The sequence below is a fragment of the Dermacentor silvarum genome, chromosome 2 (assembly GCF_013339745.2).
Source record: "Dermacentor silvarum isolate Dsil-2018 chromosome 2, BIME_Dsil_1.4, whole genome shotgun sequence".
NCBI classification, from domain to species: Eukaryota; Metazoa; Arthropoda; class Arachnida; order Ixodida; family Ixodidae; genus Dermacentor; species Dermacentor silvarum.
Window position 1 is genome coordinate 88,904,472 of NC_051155.1, and position 16,515 is coordinate 88,920,986.

Here is a 16,515-nt window from a genome sequence, read left to right on the forward strand (position 1 = left end):
TTGGCAAACAAGAGTTTTTCAAACCATTGAATATGTAAGAGTTTTTCAAACCATTGAGTATGTCATTCTGATAGTCTTTGTTCCAAGAATCGCTACTCTCTCCAGGGTAACCCACAGGTGTTGTCCAAAACATGGCCACTATGACGTGTTTCTGGCTCCAGCAATTGCTTGTGGCACTTCTTTCTGGGGTTTTACGTGCCAAAACCAGTTCCGATTATGAGGCACGCCATAGTGGAGGGCTCCGTATAAGTTTTCACCCCCTCAGGTTCTTCAACATGCACTACAACACAAGCACACCGGCGTTTTTACATTTCGCCTCCATCGAAATGCGGCCACCACGGCCGGGATTCGATCCCGCGTGCTTGTGGCGCTTGCAGTGCACAGTGGCCTGAGAGGTTGGCTTCCATTACTCTGAGGGATCTATCGCTGAGGCTGAGATTTGGACAGTACCTATCGGAGGGCGAGAGCCTCTCCAAGTATTCTCCACCTATCATGGAGATTCCCAACCTACGCTAACCTGAACTTATTTTCACATCACCCCTTTATCCAATTCTCTGCTACAGTTACTGCTTTTGGCTGCATTTAACTTCCTTTAGTCTGCGCTTTGTTGTGTCCCATTCACTAGCAGAGAACTGGTTCCAAATGTCATCAGCCCTGCTTAAAGGGCCCCCTCACCAGGACCTGTCAAATTTTGGTTATTCTCTAGGAGCAGCACAGAGCCGTCCAGGGAGCGTTCGACTTGCAAGAATTTTTAGAAAGGGCTTAGTAGTAGTCTATTCATTGAAGCAAATGAAGCACTGGTGCGAGGAGGCGAGCTATCCTCTTCTTTGCATCAAATTCTTTGCCACTGCATCGACCAACACCTTCAAGCAACATTGCTCTCTTGCCTTTTCCCTTATCCGAGCTGAGGACCCACCTGCCTTTTTTGTCATGCCTCCCTTTCTCCTTTCCGTGAAGGAGAGTGCACCAGCTTGCATTTAAGCTTCAGCTGTTTTTGTGGCTTTCATTGCTGTAGTACACTGCAGATGTGATTATCACTGCCCGTTCGTAGTGCCCAAACGTGGTGAGGGGTACCTTTAATATCCTTTCAAGAAATTCTCTTGTCAAAGTATTTGACGGCACAATCTGGTTTCACCTGGTCCACAATTCCCTCGAGGGAGGAAAGCACGGTGGGGTGCAGGTCCCGCTGAAGGTGCATGATCTTGGAGCAGCGCCACATGGAGGGCGTTGCACGAATCGGGCCGCTGGTGTCGGCCTGAGCACTGTCACCTGCAAGTGCATCACCGTTCCTCAGCTCCATTCCAAACTTCACATTGCAATCGAAAAAATCTCGCCAAGTGCACAGAGGGAATGGCAACAAAAGCAGCGTGTATTTGGTAACGTGTGAAGATCGGGCTGATTAACCGCCTATAGGCAAGCAGGTGGGGTTAAATACGCAGCAAAGAACTTCATCCGCTTCGACAACCGTCGATCAGTGACGAGCTACCCACACAAACATATTAGCGGCAAGCATTCCACAAAGGATTGTGGTCCATCACCACATCGGTGTGCGGCGAATTTTTATCGTGGCCACACTGCCTTAGTCACTAGGCCTAATCAGCAATGCTTCATTGGGTCTTTGTGATGAAAGTTATGGATTGGTGCCGAATCGGTGCAGATCTATTCACCAGCAGCTGCGCAACACTCGGAAAGCCAAAAAAACCGCCTCACAAACAAAAGCAAGGGACGACGGATGAACGAGGGGGGTGAGGTGGGGGGGAAAGGGTTAGCAGCGAGCGTCCTGCTAATTTGCCGTGACCCTCCCGATTTGAAATTCTTTGCCAGGTGGCAAATCATGCCGAACTTGAGAATGAAACGGCACGGACGGCACCTGCTCTTTACCGTGGGCAAACAGCTACACGTGGAGCGGTGATCGAGCCACGCGATGTGCGGTCCTTTCATTTGTTGTGCAGACTGACCTTACGATAACCCAACTGCCGTCTTGGGTTAGGTGAGTTTCGAACGCGAAAATTTTGGAAAAAGAAAAATGCGTTATATCCGTGCAAATACGGTATTTTCCAGGCCTTCAAATACTGGAACTGAGCTGTCATAACTGCTGACACACTAATTTGCTGTATTTACATAAGTTACTGATAGCGTGCAACATTTTCTTTTCATCTGATACTAGGAGACTCCTGAGCATGTAACGCACCATATTTTGCTGCTCAAAATTTGTGAGCATTAAATTTTGTGAAATATTTTCTGATATTTAATTCGTTATTCGCCTTTTTTTTTTCTTGATTCAATTCGATATTTGATCCAAAATAAGCTATTCGGTATTGACACACACCTAGTATTCACACGAACCATACAACGAAAAAAAGACGACGCAACTCACCGGCTTGCGGAGAGGCAGCTTCGACGGGCTGTTGAGATAAGGTGGTGCTGACTGGAGCAGATGGTGCGGCTCGTGCTTCTTCGCTGCTCTTATCTACACACCGCACAACAGCAAGACCATTTTCAGGGAGCAAAATGCACTGCCACAACGAGGCTGACACTGCACCACTGCGGCCAAAACGAAACGAGCACTAACCGGAGAGTCAACAAGAGTCTAGTTTGGCATTTGAGGACGATAAAGAAGTATGGTCAGGGTCCTCCTATTAACAGGACACTTAGATATGGCATTACGCTTTCTCTAAATGCTTCAGAAAACTTGAAAACACATCTCTGCAACATTTCTCACAAGTTTTAGGCTCATTTTAGCCCCTGTATGAATTTCTGGATTATGTGTCTTGGGAAAAAGACATACTTTTGATGAGGACCAGCTTCTAAGAACAGCATTAGTCTTACGAACTGGGGGTGAGCGAATACTCGAATATTACCGAATCGAATCGGCAATGTTCTAATAATTCAATGTTTAGACCCGCGCTGTGCCACAGGTTGTGTGCACTGTGGAGCCCCTCGTGCTGAATGCTGGCCAAGCGAGCATTTCACTTTTTTTTTTCTTGATTCGATTCAATATTCGATTTGAAGTCTACTATTCCATATTCTGCTGTCGAAGACGGCAGAAAACTAGGTGGGGTGATGAAGTTAGGAAATTTGCAGGCGCAAGTTGGAATCTGCTAGCGCAAGACGGGTAATTGGAGATCGCAAGGAAAGGCCTTCGTCCTGCAGTGGACATCAATATAGGCTGATGATGATGATGATGATGATTCCGTACTCGCACACCTCTATTACGAACACATCTAGACTTACACAGGTGCGCCAATATGCCACCACAACAGGCAAATGTTAGCATGACTGCCAATTAGGAGTGCCCAAGTACTGGGAGAGGTCAACAACAGCGGTTCTCCACAGACAAGACACACGTGCAATGCTGATAAAGGAGTCCAGGAAGTGCTACGTACACCTCTCGCGCTGCTCAATCTTGAGGGTGAGGTAGAGCGTGCGGATGGGGAAGTAGACGGCCTGCGGGTAGACCCGGCCGACCTGGACGAGCAGGTTCAGCAGCTGCCGTCCCTCGGGGCGCACCAGGCACGTCAGCAGTTGCGGCACCCAGGGCAGCCACTGCAGTGGGGGCACGCCCGAGTTGTACTTGTCCACAGCCTCCGCCAGGACGGCCTGCTCGTTGTCGTACGTCAGCAGCCACAGCACCTGTGGCGTGGGTAACACACCGGGAATGTGAGTGAACGGATCTAGACTGCTTCCACCAATGTAATGAGAGACAAGGACTACTGAATATCTCCGATTATAATGTGCACCTTTTTCATCCAAGGGAATACAGTTGAACCCTTCAATAACGAAAGCCCCTGAGAACGAAATTCTTGCGGCAATGAAGAAATCTGGCGCCCCCGGCGAACGTCCATGGAGTTCAATGCATTTGCCCCTCTTAGTAGCGAAGAGTTCTTTAAAAGCAGTGCCACATTAACGAAAGTTTGAGGTAGTGATCTGCAACATTTTTTCGGCACATAAGCTGGTTGGGAACCCAGAAGTATGAAAATTGCAGCAGCACACTCATCCGGCGTGATGGGCACGTAGATTTCCGTCAACGAGCATCAGCACGGCCATTGCTGTTTACATTTGGTCGGATAATAATGATGATGGTGTAGTGGACAGTGTGCTTCGCGTCCGACGAAGACGAAGACAAAGAAGAAGCTCGGCATCATGGCCGCAACATCAGCTTAGTTTCCCTGACAAATAAATGTTTATTTGTCGGGGCAACTAAGCTGATGTTGCGGCCATGATGCCGAGCTTCTTCTTCGTCTTCGTCGGACGCGAAGCACACTGTCCACTACAATGGCAACAAATTTTTTTTTTTTTCGTAAGCTGAAACGGTGTTTTTCTAGCCCATTTATTGGCAACTACATAGATACATGACTTTTCCCATGACGGCACCACCAGCCACCGACACTGCCCTATAGACTGCCCGACTGCCCAATGCCACGCAAAATTGTGCGAGTATTAGAATCAGGTACAGCAAATGGAAGCGGATAGGCATAGCATTGACCCCTGAGTGCATCAGTTAGGCCAGGTTTAATGTTATAAGAACTGGCAAAGGTATAGAAATATCAAAGAAATATCAAAGGCAAAGTATCGAAGGCAAAGAAATATCAAATGCACCACACATTTCCCACCCATTCGTGTCCTAGTGCTTGAAATTTTAGGTTTGAAGTGTGACCAGTCCAGAAGTCTGGATTCTGTAGTTATCGAGATTATCGCATCGACATACACAGAAGCACCACACCAAGCAGCAAGAACCATTTTCTTCAGCACCCGCACACATATCTCTGTCACCTCCCAATGCTATGACCAAGTCACACTGCCTGTGTTCTGTTAGTAGATACCGTATTTTCTCGCATATAACCTGCACCAAAAATTCAAAAAATTGCTTAAAAAGTAGGGGTGCGGGTTATCTGCGAATATTCACGAAGGCAGGGGATGGGGGTCGGCTTCACAGCAACGCACGGCCTACCGTGCAGAGTCCACATTGTCCGCATGCCTATCGACATCAACGTGTGTTAAGCCAATAAGAGGCCAACACAGGTTGTAGCCAGATCCACATCCACAGTCTGGTTAGACGCTTTTTTGCACGGTTTTACAACGAGTCAGGTTCCGTTTCTTGTACGCCCAGTTTGCACAGTTGGCCAGCCTTGTTTAGGCATCATGAGTGTGTCTCAGCGGCAGTCTTTCATAGTGCTTCAAACAATGTGCCATAAGGAACAGCTTAGATGGTTCTGAAGACGATTACGTCTTTGAGAGCGGCGATGAAGCCTCGAATGGCAGCAGTGAATCGGACAGCACTGACCACGTTGCGGCGATCGTTTTCAAATAAATGCGTTTTGAAACGAAATGATGACTGCACGTAGTTGCAACTTCCTAGTCCTCATTTTTTCAGATAAGAGTGCGGGTTATATGCGAGGTTATTTTTTTCTTTTTCGTGGAGTTCAAAGTTAGGGGTGCGGGTTATATGCAAGGGCGGGTAATGCGTGAAAAAATACAGTAACAAAAACTCAGTCTATGATGAGCTTTTTCCTTGACTGCTAGTACCTGATCCTGCTTGCACAGATTCTGCCGCATTGTCTGTTAAATATGAGATGGAGTACAGTTAATCCATGCTCATTACGGTTGGAATTCCTGGCACAGTTATCCCCGCAAGATTCTATTATCACAACTTTTTTTTGTGTTGCTAATCAGCAATCGCCAGTACGCGTGATTGCAGTGTTGACGCTTTCAGCGGGAGCTGCTTTCTTCTCTATCTTATTCATTCAACACACTTTGCAGCCGAGGTTTGCAAGGATGAACCAGCAAAGAATGAAGTGCACCTTCGCCATGTACTTGCGACCCTTGGGTTCAGACTGGTGGCGGCAGGCATGCAAGTAGCAGGTCAGCGCCGACACGGCCAGGGGCAGCTGCCGTGCATCCCAGCGGTCGCGGCTGAAGAGGCCCTCGAAGTAGTCGCCCCACATGGCCCACCCATTGACTAAGGTGTCGTGCAACTGGACGGATGCACTCAGCGCCTTGTTGGCCTCCTCTGAGCGGCCCATCTGTGTCAAGAACAGGCCCTTGAGCGCGTAGAACTCGGCCGTCATGTCCCTCGCAAAGTACTTCAGGTTGGTTGACTCAATCACGTCCAGACCCTGCAATGAAATTAAAGCAAGGGAAATAAAATACAAAATAAAAAGGAAATATAAATGAGACACACAAAGACAATGCATACGAACAGAATACCCATGTCTGTCCTTCTGAACTTTTCAAACATGAACATTTTGAAGGGTAGACTAGCCGAACAGACCAGTTTCAATGTCGAAAATTGGCATTCCCGATAACCGAGGCCCAAATATCAAAATCGAGACTGACCAGAAGACACATCCGATACTCACGCCCGCAAGCAAGAGACCAGAATGGCAGCTTTCACTCAGCCTGCACAGGCATTCTGAAGTTCACCACCAAATCGATTGACCTATTCATAAACTTCAAGTCTGAGAGGTACAGAAGGGGGGGACGCGGGTTCAAGAATGGTAAAAAACGTCAAAAAAAATAATTTTTGGAAAAACTGCATTTTAGGAATGTTTGGGCCTTAAAGCACCTGCCCTCAAATTATTAACTCCGATTTCGATCGCTAAATAGGAAAAAATCGACTTTCAAAACGCTACAGGAGCCGCGGAACGAGCTGCGGCAGGCAAAATTTGTTCAAACTTCCCGCGCGCGCCGCCGCCAGCCGCCATCTTGGGCTTGTTTTGTAGCTGTTTTCTTTGTGAGCATTTTGTGCCAGCTCAAAATGGCGCCACTCAAGCTGAACGACCACTCTTGCCGCTTTTCTGAAGGGTGGTTCCGGGCCTCTGAATGGGCGGAACACGCCCGCGCAAGGCGAGCGCCTCCCATTGGCTGGCGCGGCCACCAAGGCGGCCATTTTGACTTTTATTTTTGTTTTGCGTGCGCCGCCGTATCAGTCCTCTGTTGTTCCCGGTTTCTGTGGTCATCTGCTACGCTTGCGTTCACGCGGCTCACGCACAGTCTTTTCGCCTTGCGCTCGTCTAAAGATGACGCGATAATATTACGGAAAAAACGAAAGCGTCCATAAAACGCACGGCTGAAGATTGCGGATGAAGGCGCGCTGCCCGAACGACCGCAATCACTGTGTTCGAAGCGGCACATCTAACGTCGCCTTTGATTTTACTGGGCATAGCTGCGGCCAATCTGATGTCATCTGAGCCAGCGCGTCCAGCGGCATCGAAGACTGCGTTGATACGGCATACTATTGAGCGCGCTGCCCGAACGGTTGGCACGGGCGGAACCACTGTTGCGTCCGAAGCGGCACATCTAACGTTGCCATTGATTCTACTGGGCACAGCTGCGGCCCATCTGATGTCATCAGCTCGCCAGCCAGCGCATCCAGCGGCATCCAAGACCGCGTTGATACGGCAGACCATTTAGTGGGCAAGTCGACTGAGCGCGCGAGAAGTTCGGCGATCTTGAAGGAGTGTCTGGCATCACAGTGCACAACGGAGCGGAAATTGAAGCTGCTAGTCGCAAAAGATTCGGAAGTCGCAAAATGGGCATCTAGACATTAGTGCCACCAAGGCTAGGCTTTCAAAACGGCACAAGCCAGCAAATGCATATGCAGCCCTGGCATGCTGTAGAGCGAAGTGTTGTTGAATGACAACAATCAATTTAGGTCATTCAATAAATATTCCATACGTGCGTGCTTTTGACTTGAACATTGTGTAAGTTTATTTGTCTATGGAAAGGCTACTTTATTATACAATTTTTGTACTGATTAAGCTTGCAGGCCACTGGAACGGGCACATGAAGTGGTAAATGTAGCTTCTCATGCTGGTTTAGGGCAGTACGTGGCTTTAAAACAAGCTTTTTCCAGTTTTCAGGCAGGGTACAGTCATATATTTAGTATAGTCATTCTCGTGAAGAATAGAGCTACAAAATGATGTCCTTAATATTGCTGTAGCTGGATTCTAGAAAAAGTTGCAGATGTCTAAACTTCAAATGCGTTTTTGTCAGTTCGATGTTTTTATACACAGCACTCAGTCGTACGGGGCTTTTTTCTATGATGTTGTAGAGGGACAATAACAAGTTTGGAATCAGTGTATTCGTATTGAAATGATCTAGGGGGTGATGCTATTTCTGTTACTCTAGCGTCATTTTATAAGTTACAATCAAAAATAATAATGAGTGAAAATAAGAAAGATATATTCGCAGTCAATGTTGGTCTGCTTTCTTACCTTTAGAATGCTTTCAAACAAATAAAGATAGCATCACCCCCTAGAGCAAGTCTTTTGCATTAGTCATGCACTTACTTTTAAATGCGAAGCACTTCTTGGCGAACATTTGCTAATTTGACCGTAACTATCTATCTAGCCACCTACGACTTTGTGCTCTCATGGTCGTTTCGTTAACTCGGTATGTACCAAAATTGACATACTATGAAAAGAGTATATGACGAACATAAATGATATGTCATGACATGAATATCATGACATGAGAATCATGTTGGTCATGACAATGACCCAGCAAAAAAGTTTAACACTCAAAAACCACTCAAATGGGTTCGGACATGGGCACTAAGTGAAGGAAACACTACAGGATGCTGGTAGAAGTAATAGTCATGAGCATGACTCAGCAAAAATGACAATGACTCAGCGAAAAAGATTAACACTCAAAAACCACTGGAATGGGTTCGGACGTGGACACTAAGTGAATGAAACACTAAAGGACGATGGTAGAAATCATAGTCATGAACATGACTTAGCAAAAATGACAATGACTCAGCGAAAAAAAGTATAGCACTCAAAAACCACTGAAATGGGTAATAATTGAAGGAAACACTAAAGGACGATGGTCCAAGTCATAGTCATGAGCGTGACTAAGGCTTTCACCTTAATGTCTCTTAGGTGTAGCTAAACAGTCTCTTGAGGACTCATGACATGCATGTCATGTAGGTCATGAAACAGCCACCTACGTCTTCGTGCTCTCATGGTCGTTTCATTAACTTGGTAGGCTATCCGCCCTCTGCTTCGCATAACATCGATTCCCACAGGGCGTGGGATCTGCCGGCTTTTTTTTTTTTTGTCTTTAACAAGGAGAAATTGCCAAAAAGCCCCATAAGAAGTACTCAAGAAATTTATTTTCAGACTTTAATACTTTCTGAACTAGAGTAGCTACTAAAAAACTAATTATACATTTGAAATCACCATGAAAAATTGATCTAAACAGTGAAGTTTAGTTCAGATAGAGCCAAAACTAAAGAAAAAGCTTTTAGAACCCACGTCCCCCCTTACAATTGAACTTGCAACCTATTAGATATAACTGCCAGTGAGCATTTTTGCTGTTGAGCGAATTGGCAGAGTGGGCCACAGAGATGCTTTTGTCAGATTTGGCATCACACTAGTACTGATCACAACCTGCTGCAGTGGCTCAGTAGCCACGGCATACTGCTGCAGACAAGTTTGCTGGTTCAATTCCTGGCCACAGTAGCCGCACTATGACAAGACAAAATGATGCAAAAACGCAATATTTACTTGTGCAAGGCCTGCCCTTGGGTAAGGCCCAAACCATACGTCGAAATGCGTAAATATATTAGAAGCAAAAGTTTCACATGTGCATACCCACGCAAGTGGCCTGCAACATCGGGCTAGTGCCTGCAACATCGGGCTCGGGGGCCATGTTGCGAGCTGTTCGATTTCTGGTGTCTGCTACTAGGTGGCACTAGTTACTGTTCTGCCCATGACTACATCCTCATCTTTGTCATCACTGTACTCCACCGGATTTAGCAGCAAAAATCCAGCGTGCTATCTGCTGCGCAGCCACTCATCGTTCAGCTGCATTGCGCTTTTCACATGGAGAGCAATGAGCTTTCGTAGGGCGCTGATGAGGCGAGCTCATCAAACGACAAGGTCAACCGAAGCCGAGTGTACCGATGAGAGCAGCAGAAGCCACTGCAACAACTTATTAAATGTGTTAATGGTCAGGTGCCAGTTGTTGCCTTATTCTGAATAGCAGTTGAAGCGCAACTCAAAGCTTCTGTGAGCAGCCATAAGCCTGCCTCCTGTTGGGCCTGCACCCTGTAAAAAATCTTAAAAAAAAAAAAGTGCATGCTTTACACCAGTAAATACAGTACGTGCCAAGCACTGCACACTAGAGAACCCCAGGTGGACACAATTAATCCTGAACTGTCCCCACATAGCTCCAGTGCTGCCTTGTGATATTAAATCACATAAATCAGCATAGCACATAAGTGACTGTGATTATTGATGTGAAAGCATCCACTGACCCATTGAGAGAAAAAGCTGGCATCTGTAGTCTGTAGCACTGAAACGACACCTAAATTCCCATTGGCTATGATGCCATGTCACGAGCGCGCCTCAACAAAGTTTCCATCGGCTGCGACAGCACACCACGAGCGTGCCTCGAAGGAGCAGAGCAGGCGAAAAGGAACACCTGCTGCCGCAGTGGTGCGCCGGGTGTCGCGTGAGGGGATAGGGCATCACCACGATCCACGGACTCGCTCTTGGAAGCCTGTGTCATCCGTACGTTCCTTGTCCGTGCAAGCTCCTCGCCTGCATTCTAAGTTCGCCTCGGTAAGGCCGTATCAGAACACGCCAAGTGTCTCAACACATTCGCTTTCCCGCGAGGAGTTCATAACACGAAAGACCGGTCAGCGGCGTTCAACTGGACGTTAATGCTTTCGCATTCACAACTCATAAGAAGTGTTTAGGTGGCCTCAAATTTTTCCTGAAATGCAGTTGCTGGTTTGTGCACACAATCGGTGTGTGGAATGTACTTTGGATACTTGCCTCTTGCAGTTCATTCTTGCCCGTGATGTGCGACAGCTGCAGGTAGCATTTGACCTGCTGTCGGATCTTCTGGAAGCAGTCCACGATGGGCACACTCGGAATCGTGTGGATCCTGCGAAGGTTGCATGTAAAATATTTTTACTGTAGGTCTTACCCAGAACACTAACAGAATGCACCACACACAATTGATATGCAGGTGAAACTCCCCTGGCCTGCCTAATTGAAGTCAGGGTAACGCAACATCTGATTCACATCCTGCCTACCTCGCTGTACTTGTTACAAATACAGTTTTAAAATGATTCTTCGAACATACAAAGACCAAAAAGTCGTGAAAAAAGATCAGGAAGGTCAGAAATCAAATTTAAGGTAAAATAAAGCAGTTTTATTACATTTCAATTTGCTAGGTGCTAGAAAGTCCCCAGATGCACTCTTGCGACTTGCTGTATGCTTACGGTATTGCAAGCACGAGCGTTCGATGATCTAATACAAACAGCCTCCAAATATCTTAATGCCACAACCACACTGTGTTCTGCTTACATTGGCTTGACACAATTTGACAAGAACTGCTATGGTCTCTGCACTATTAAACGAAGTCAGTCTGCTTGCCCAGAAACTGATATTTTACACGTCGTTATAGATTACAGCACATCGCACTCTGACCAGTCCTCTGCGATGCTTTTGGCCGGAAGTGCTGCATTACTGAAGACAACAAAGGCATTTGGTCGGTCGACACATTCACTAAAGCAGTGAAAAATTGTGTGTTCGCCACCTGAGCTACTAAGCAAGACATGGGAAGGTGGAGATTTGAACTGATCAAAAGCGGTCTCACACGGAATACTTCAGCCATGTATTCGTAAGCTGCGCCTGCTCCGACGAGGTGTTGCCGTGACAAGAAGAAATCCCCTTGTCAGAACACTGGCTGCCCCGTCCATTCTCGGAACACCCATGATAAGATGGCACATTAAGGAGGAAAGGCTCCGAGAATGAACCAACCCCAACTTGGCCAACATTCAATACTGCTGCTGAGTTGAGGCTTCCCCATGCCCACTCATAGTTGACGTATGCTTGGCTACTGGAATCACAGTGTTTTCTTGGGCACACAAATGGGTCCTTGGAACATGCATTCATTCACGTCTGCTATTTGCAGAACGCTGCGCCAGCAAACACGTTGGCACACGCCATGTGCATAATGTGCATGACATACCGGCTGAGCGAGTCCAGGCAGACGTTGATGAGGCCATGCTTGCGTGCAATCTTGCCGTAGTGGATGATGGATTGCGCCGATGCGTGCACTCCCAGCATGGATTGGTGCTGGTTGCCATGCACCTCGGGCACCAATGGCGGAGGAGCATTGTCAAAGTGGGTCACAATAGCCTGCAATGCAACAGGACGGCAATACTGTCAGAAATCCTGCCAGTACAGTGGTTCCTGAAGGCAATCCTGCCGACCCTTTGCAATCCATAAATATAATTCTATGGTGCACAATGCCATGAGCCTCACATAATAAAAAGCTTCTTTCTTTGTTGGCTGTATGTAATAGCAATATGAAGAGGCACTTGTGCCTATTGGATGTTGGTAATTCAGTTGACCGAATTTTCAGCCTCCGGAAATTCTTACAAGATCATGTACTTTGAAATCTTCATAGCACTAGCCACACAGATGTAGGCTTCATAGCTCAAACACTTGATTATCAGGCTCTGTCTGCAAAAAAAAGTGCTGATTCAATATAGGAGACTCATTATTCATCCGGTGAAAATTAATTTTTCAGTTAATTTCTTCCCAACAGAAGAGCATAGCCAACGCCCAAACATTCTACAGCCCAAAACATTCGTTATTTTGATCCTGAAATTGACCTTCGTTAAGCAATTTGAGCTTCACTGACCAGCATGCATACGCCTTACCCCATTCGTGACCATAACTGCAATATCTCTTTCGACTGCGCTAGGGGACAGTGAGTGCGTCAAAAATACATTATCTTCAGCTCAAAATATTGACTTCGGGCCTGCCTTCGGCAAATTTCAAAACATAAACAGAAGCTCACAATGAATGATTAGCGTGCTTACTAGGGGCGTGCAAATAGCAAAACGTTAGAAAACGAATTGAATACTTAGCTCGAAATATTGAGTCGAATATACAGTCGACTCCCGATAATTCGAAGTCACTTAATTGGAAATTTCGGTTAATTGGAAGTGAAGCAGGGGTCCCGTCAGTTTTGCATGCAAACCAACAGAAAAAATGCTCGGTAATTAGAAGTTAGAAGTCTAAAATAGTGGTTAATTAGAAGTTATTTCTCAATCGAATGTCTCGACGTGATCGTAATGTTAGAGAAATTTCCTATTTCCAAAGTGAAAATCAGCTTTGCGTGCCGTACGGGCATCGTTGGCATCGCAGCTGACTACAGCGCCACAGCTCATGAAGCGTCAATGTTAGGTACTGGTGTCTTCGGCATCGCAGCTGACGACAGCGCAGAAGATCATCAGGCGGCAAGGTTAGCCGCGTCACGTGGTCTTTCTGTGACGTTGACGTACTAGGCCTCTCTGCGCTCTCCGTTTGTTTCCTCGAGTGTTGTAGTGCGTCAGGCCTCGTTGTACAGAGGTCCCGCTTGTGGCGTGCCGCATTTCACCTGCAGTCGCGACAATGGCAACCCGCGGACCTTATCGGACGCTCGACTTGGCGACGAAAGTAAAGATTATGAAAGAAGTTGAGGAAGGAGGCATCGCCAAGCAGGACATCGCACGAAGGTACGGCATCAAGCCCAACACTCTTTCGAACTTCCTGAAGAAAGAGCGCTCGATACTCGAAGCGGTTGAAAAAGACCAGTTCAAGATGTCTCGCAAGAGAATGCGCACCGGCGCCCACCCGGAGTTAGAGAAAGCGTTGCTCATTTGGATTAGGGAATCACCTTCCGCTCAGTGGCGATATTGTTGCAGCGAAAGCCTTATCGCTTGCGGCGATGTTAGGAATTGAATACTTTGCCTCTTCGGATGGATGGTTGACACGCTTCAAGCAACGGCACGACCTGGTGTTGAAAAGCGTGAGTGGCGAAAGGGCGCCCGTCGACCAGGAAACATGTGCGACGTGGAGAGAACAAAAACTTCGCGAATACTTGAGCGAACATATGCCGGAAGACATCTTCAATGCTGACGAGACGGCACTTTTTTACAAGATGTTACCCGAGAAGACATTGACCTTCAAGGACGATGACTGTGCTGGAGGGAAACGCAGCAAAGAGAGAGTGTCCGTTTTAATTGCCGCGAACATGACTGGCACGGAGCGATGTCGCCTGCTGATGCTCGGCAAGGCCGCTAAGCCTAGATGTTTTAAGGGCGTCAAAATGCTGCCTGTCGATTACGCATCCAATATAAAGGCGTGGATGACATTGGACCTACTTAAAGACTCGCTACATAAACTAGATCGCAAGTTCGCGTCATCTAACCACAAGGTATTGCTTCTTGTAGATCAGTGCAGTGCCCACATGAATGTGCCGGCCTTGAGTGCCATCCGCGTCGCCTACTTGCCAGCCAACACAACATCGGTGTTGCAACCTATGGATCAGGGGATCATAAAAAATGTGAAGGTGCTGTACCGAAAGCACCTTCTCGAGCGGATGCTCTTGTGCATGGAGAGCTCCATGCAGTACGAGGTTAGCCCCCTCAGTGCTATCCACATGGTAGCGCGAGCGTGGGGCCGCGTTAAAGAAGAAACAATTGCTTCAGGGCGTGTGGTTTTAGTGCAAATGTGGCGGGAGTTGGTTCGTCTTCTCCAGCGGGGGAAGCAGACACAAGCGAGCTCGACGACCATACTCTTCAAGCAGCTCTCGATGACGTCACTTTCAAAGAGTACGTCGCCATTGATAGCAGTGTTGAAACGTGCGGTGCGCTGACGGACAGTGAAATAATTGAAATGGTTCGGCCCAACGAGGCTGCTAACAAAAGTGACGAGGACGACAACATTCTAAGTGAGCCACAACCTGTGGCTACTGATGTAGCTGCGGGCCTTGCCATCGCGCAGCGGTTTTTTGCTGCAGAGAGCAATGCCGACGAAGCACTCGGCCACGTCTACAGCCTGCAGAACTTGCTCTCCGTAGCACGATGCCGCAAGCAGAGGCAGACGGCAATAACCGATTTTTTGTCATAGTCATTTTTCAAATAAAAATATCCGTTTTTGTTCCTTGTGGTTAATTGGAAGTTCGTTTAATTCGAAGTTTTTCGTGGTGCCCGTGAACTTCGTATTAACGGGAGTCGACTGTAAATGATATGCACATGCATTTATTAGCAAATTTGGTTATTTTAGAATGTTGGAGAATCACAATTACATAGTCAACAGTAAAATAATTCCACTAGTAAGCTGTTATACTAGAAGATTTTGTATCTGACTGATGTTAGCTGGGAAAATTGAGTAATTCCCACTAGCTGCGTGTTCTCACCAACCTGTGCATTACTATGCAGCATCAAATGCTCATAAACTTATAAAATCAAATGCTTATAATCCCAGTGCCAGCCTTCATTTATTACATTTGCTGTCAAGCAATAAGCTCAGGATTCGGGCAACGTTGCTGACGACCGAGCCTGTACTCCAGCAAAGAGCATTCTTATAGCAGTTAGATCCTTTGGCGCAGTCATCATTATCCCTTTTTGTTGCGCTCTAAGTGAACCCGCGCTATTTACATACCCGTGCCCCTTGCTATTGAGACTGGCGTTCCCGCACAGCTTGGCTGTCTAGTGGCGGAGCGCACTTTTCAAGCTAAATTTCGCTGGTAGCATGAAGTCATCACAAAATTCAGCACGAAATCTGCCATATTCTTAGATTAGATAGAAAAGATGCTAAGAGATGCGTTTGCTCCCACACAGCCATCAATATATTTAATTTGTTTCGAATATTTGTATCAAGCCGTATATTCAAAAGTAAGGGTGTGCAAATATCGAACAGTAAATTTTTATCTGAATACCAAATTGAATCAAGAAATGCCGAATATTGAATCGAATATCAGATAATTTTTTACAGAATTTAATGCTTACAAATCTTTTGCTAGAAAAGACAGGGCTGCACATGCTCGTAAGTCTCATAGCATTACATAACAAGAATGTGGCAAGCTACCACTAACACAAGTACACAGAAATGAAGACCTACAGCACGGTCTACTCTTATTAAAGGGAACGTCCAATTAGTATGCCAGCTCTGATTACAGCTCAGTTCTTGGGTATGAAGGCGTGGAAAATATTTATTCCTTTATCAATAGTATTTCTGCAGAATAGAATCGAGTGCTTTCTTTCCTCTGAAACTAATGAATTGGTGACGTTCTGTTGCACTGAATACAAATGAGGTTCTCAGTTTAATAGCAGACCAGTGTCTTGCAGCAATCTTTTATTTATTGCATAGAAAGTTCTGCTTTCCAGTTTTTCTCCAAAATGCAAAAGGGCTATCCCAACGTTATGGCAGGTGGATTATTGTAAAGCCAATCTGCGTGACTTATGAAAGGACGGCGCATCATGTGACTCTAGTAGCCAGTGCAAAGAGCAGGTGCCATCCAATCCGGCTCATTGTCACATTTGGCATAATTCACCACTTGCCAAAGATTGTCAAATCTACAGGGTCATGGAAAAGTTGCGTGACGCACCTGCGGGCACATGCAGGTGCGTCAAGCACCTGCAGCAGGCGACAAAGATAACTTATCGCAGCTCCTTTGTCTTCGATCAGCATGTGCCTTGAGATGCACAGGTGCAGCACT

General features: G+C 46.5%; 1 protein-coding gene across 1 annotated transcript in view; it reads right to left on the reverse strand.

Annotated features, from left to right (window-relative positions):
- The window catches only part of LOC119440211 (transformation/transcription domain-associated protein-like), a 233,828-nt gene that overhangs the window by 46,783 nt on the left and 170,530 nt on the right, over positions 1 to 16,515 (reverse strand). The window contains 6 exon segments of the mRNA XM_049661446.1: positions 1,136 to 1,269; positions 2,378 to 2,470; positions 3,387 to 3,633; positions 5,802 to 6,116; positions 10,788 to 10,899; positions 11,992 to 12,161. Of these exon segments, the coding sequence (XP_049517403.1) occupies positions 1,136 to 1,269; positions 2,378 to 2,470; positions 3,387 to 3,633; positions 5,802 to 6,116; positions 10,788 to 10,899; positions 11,992 to 12,161 (1,071 nt within the window).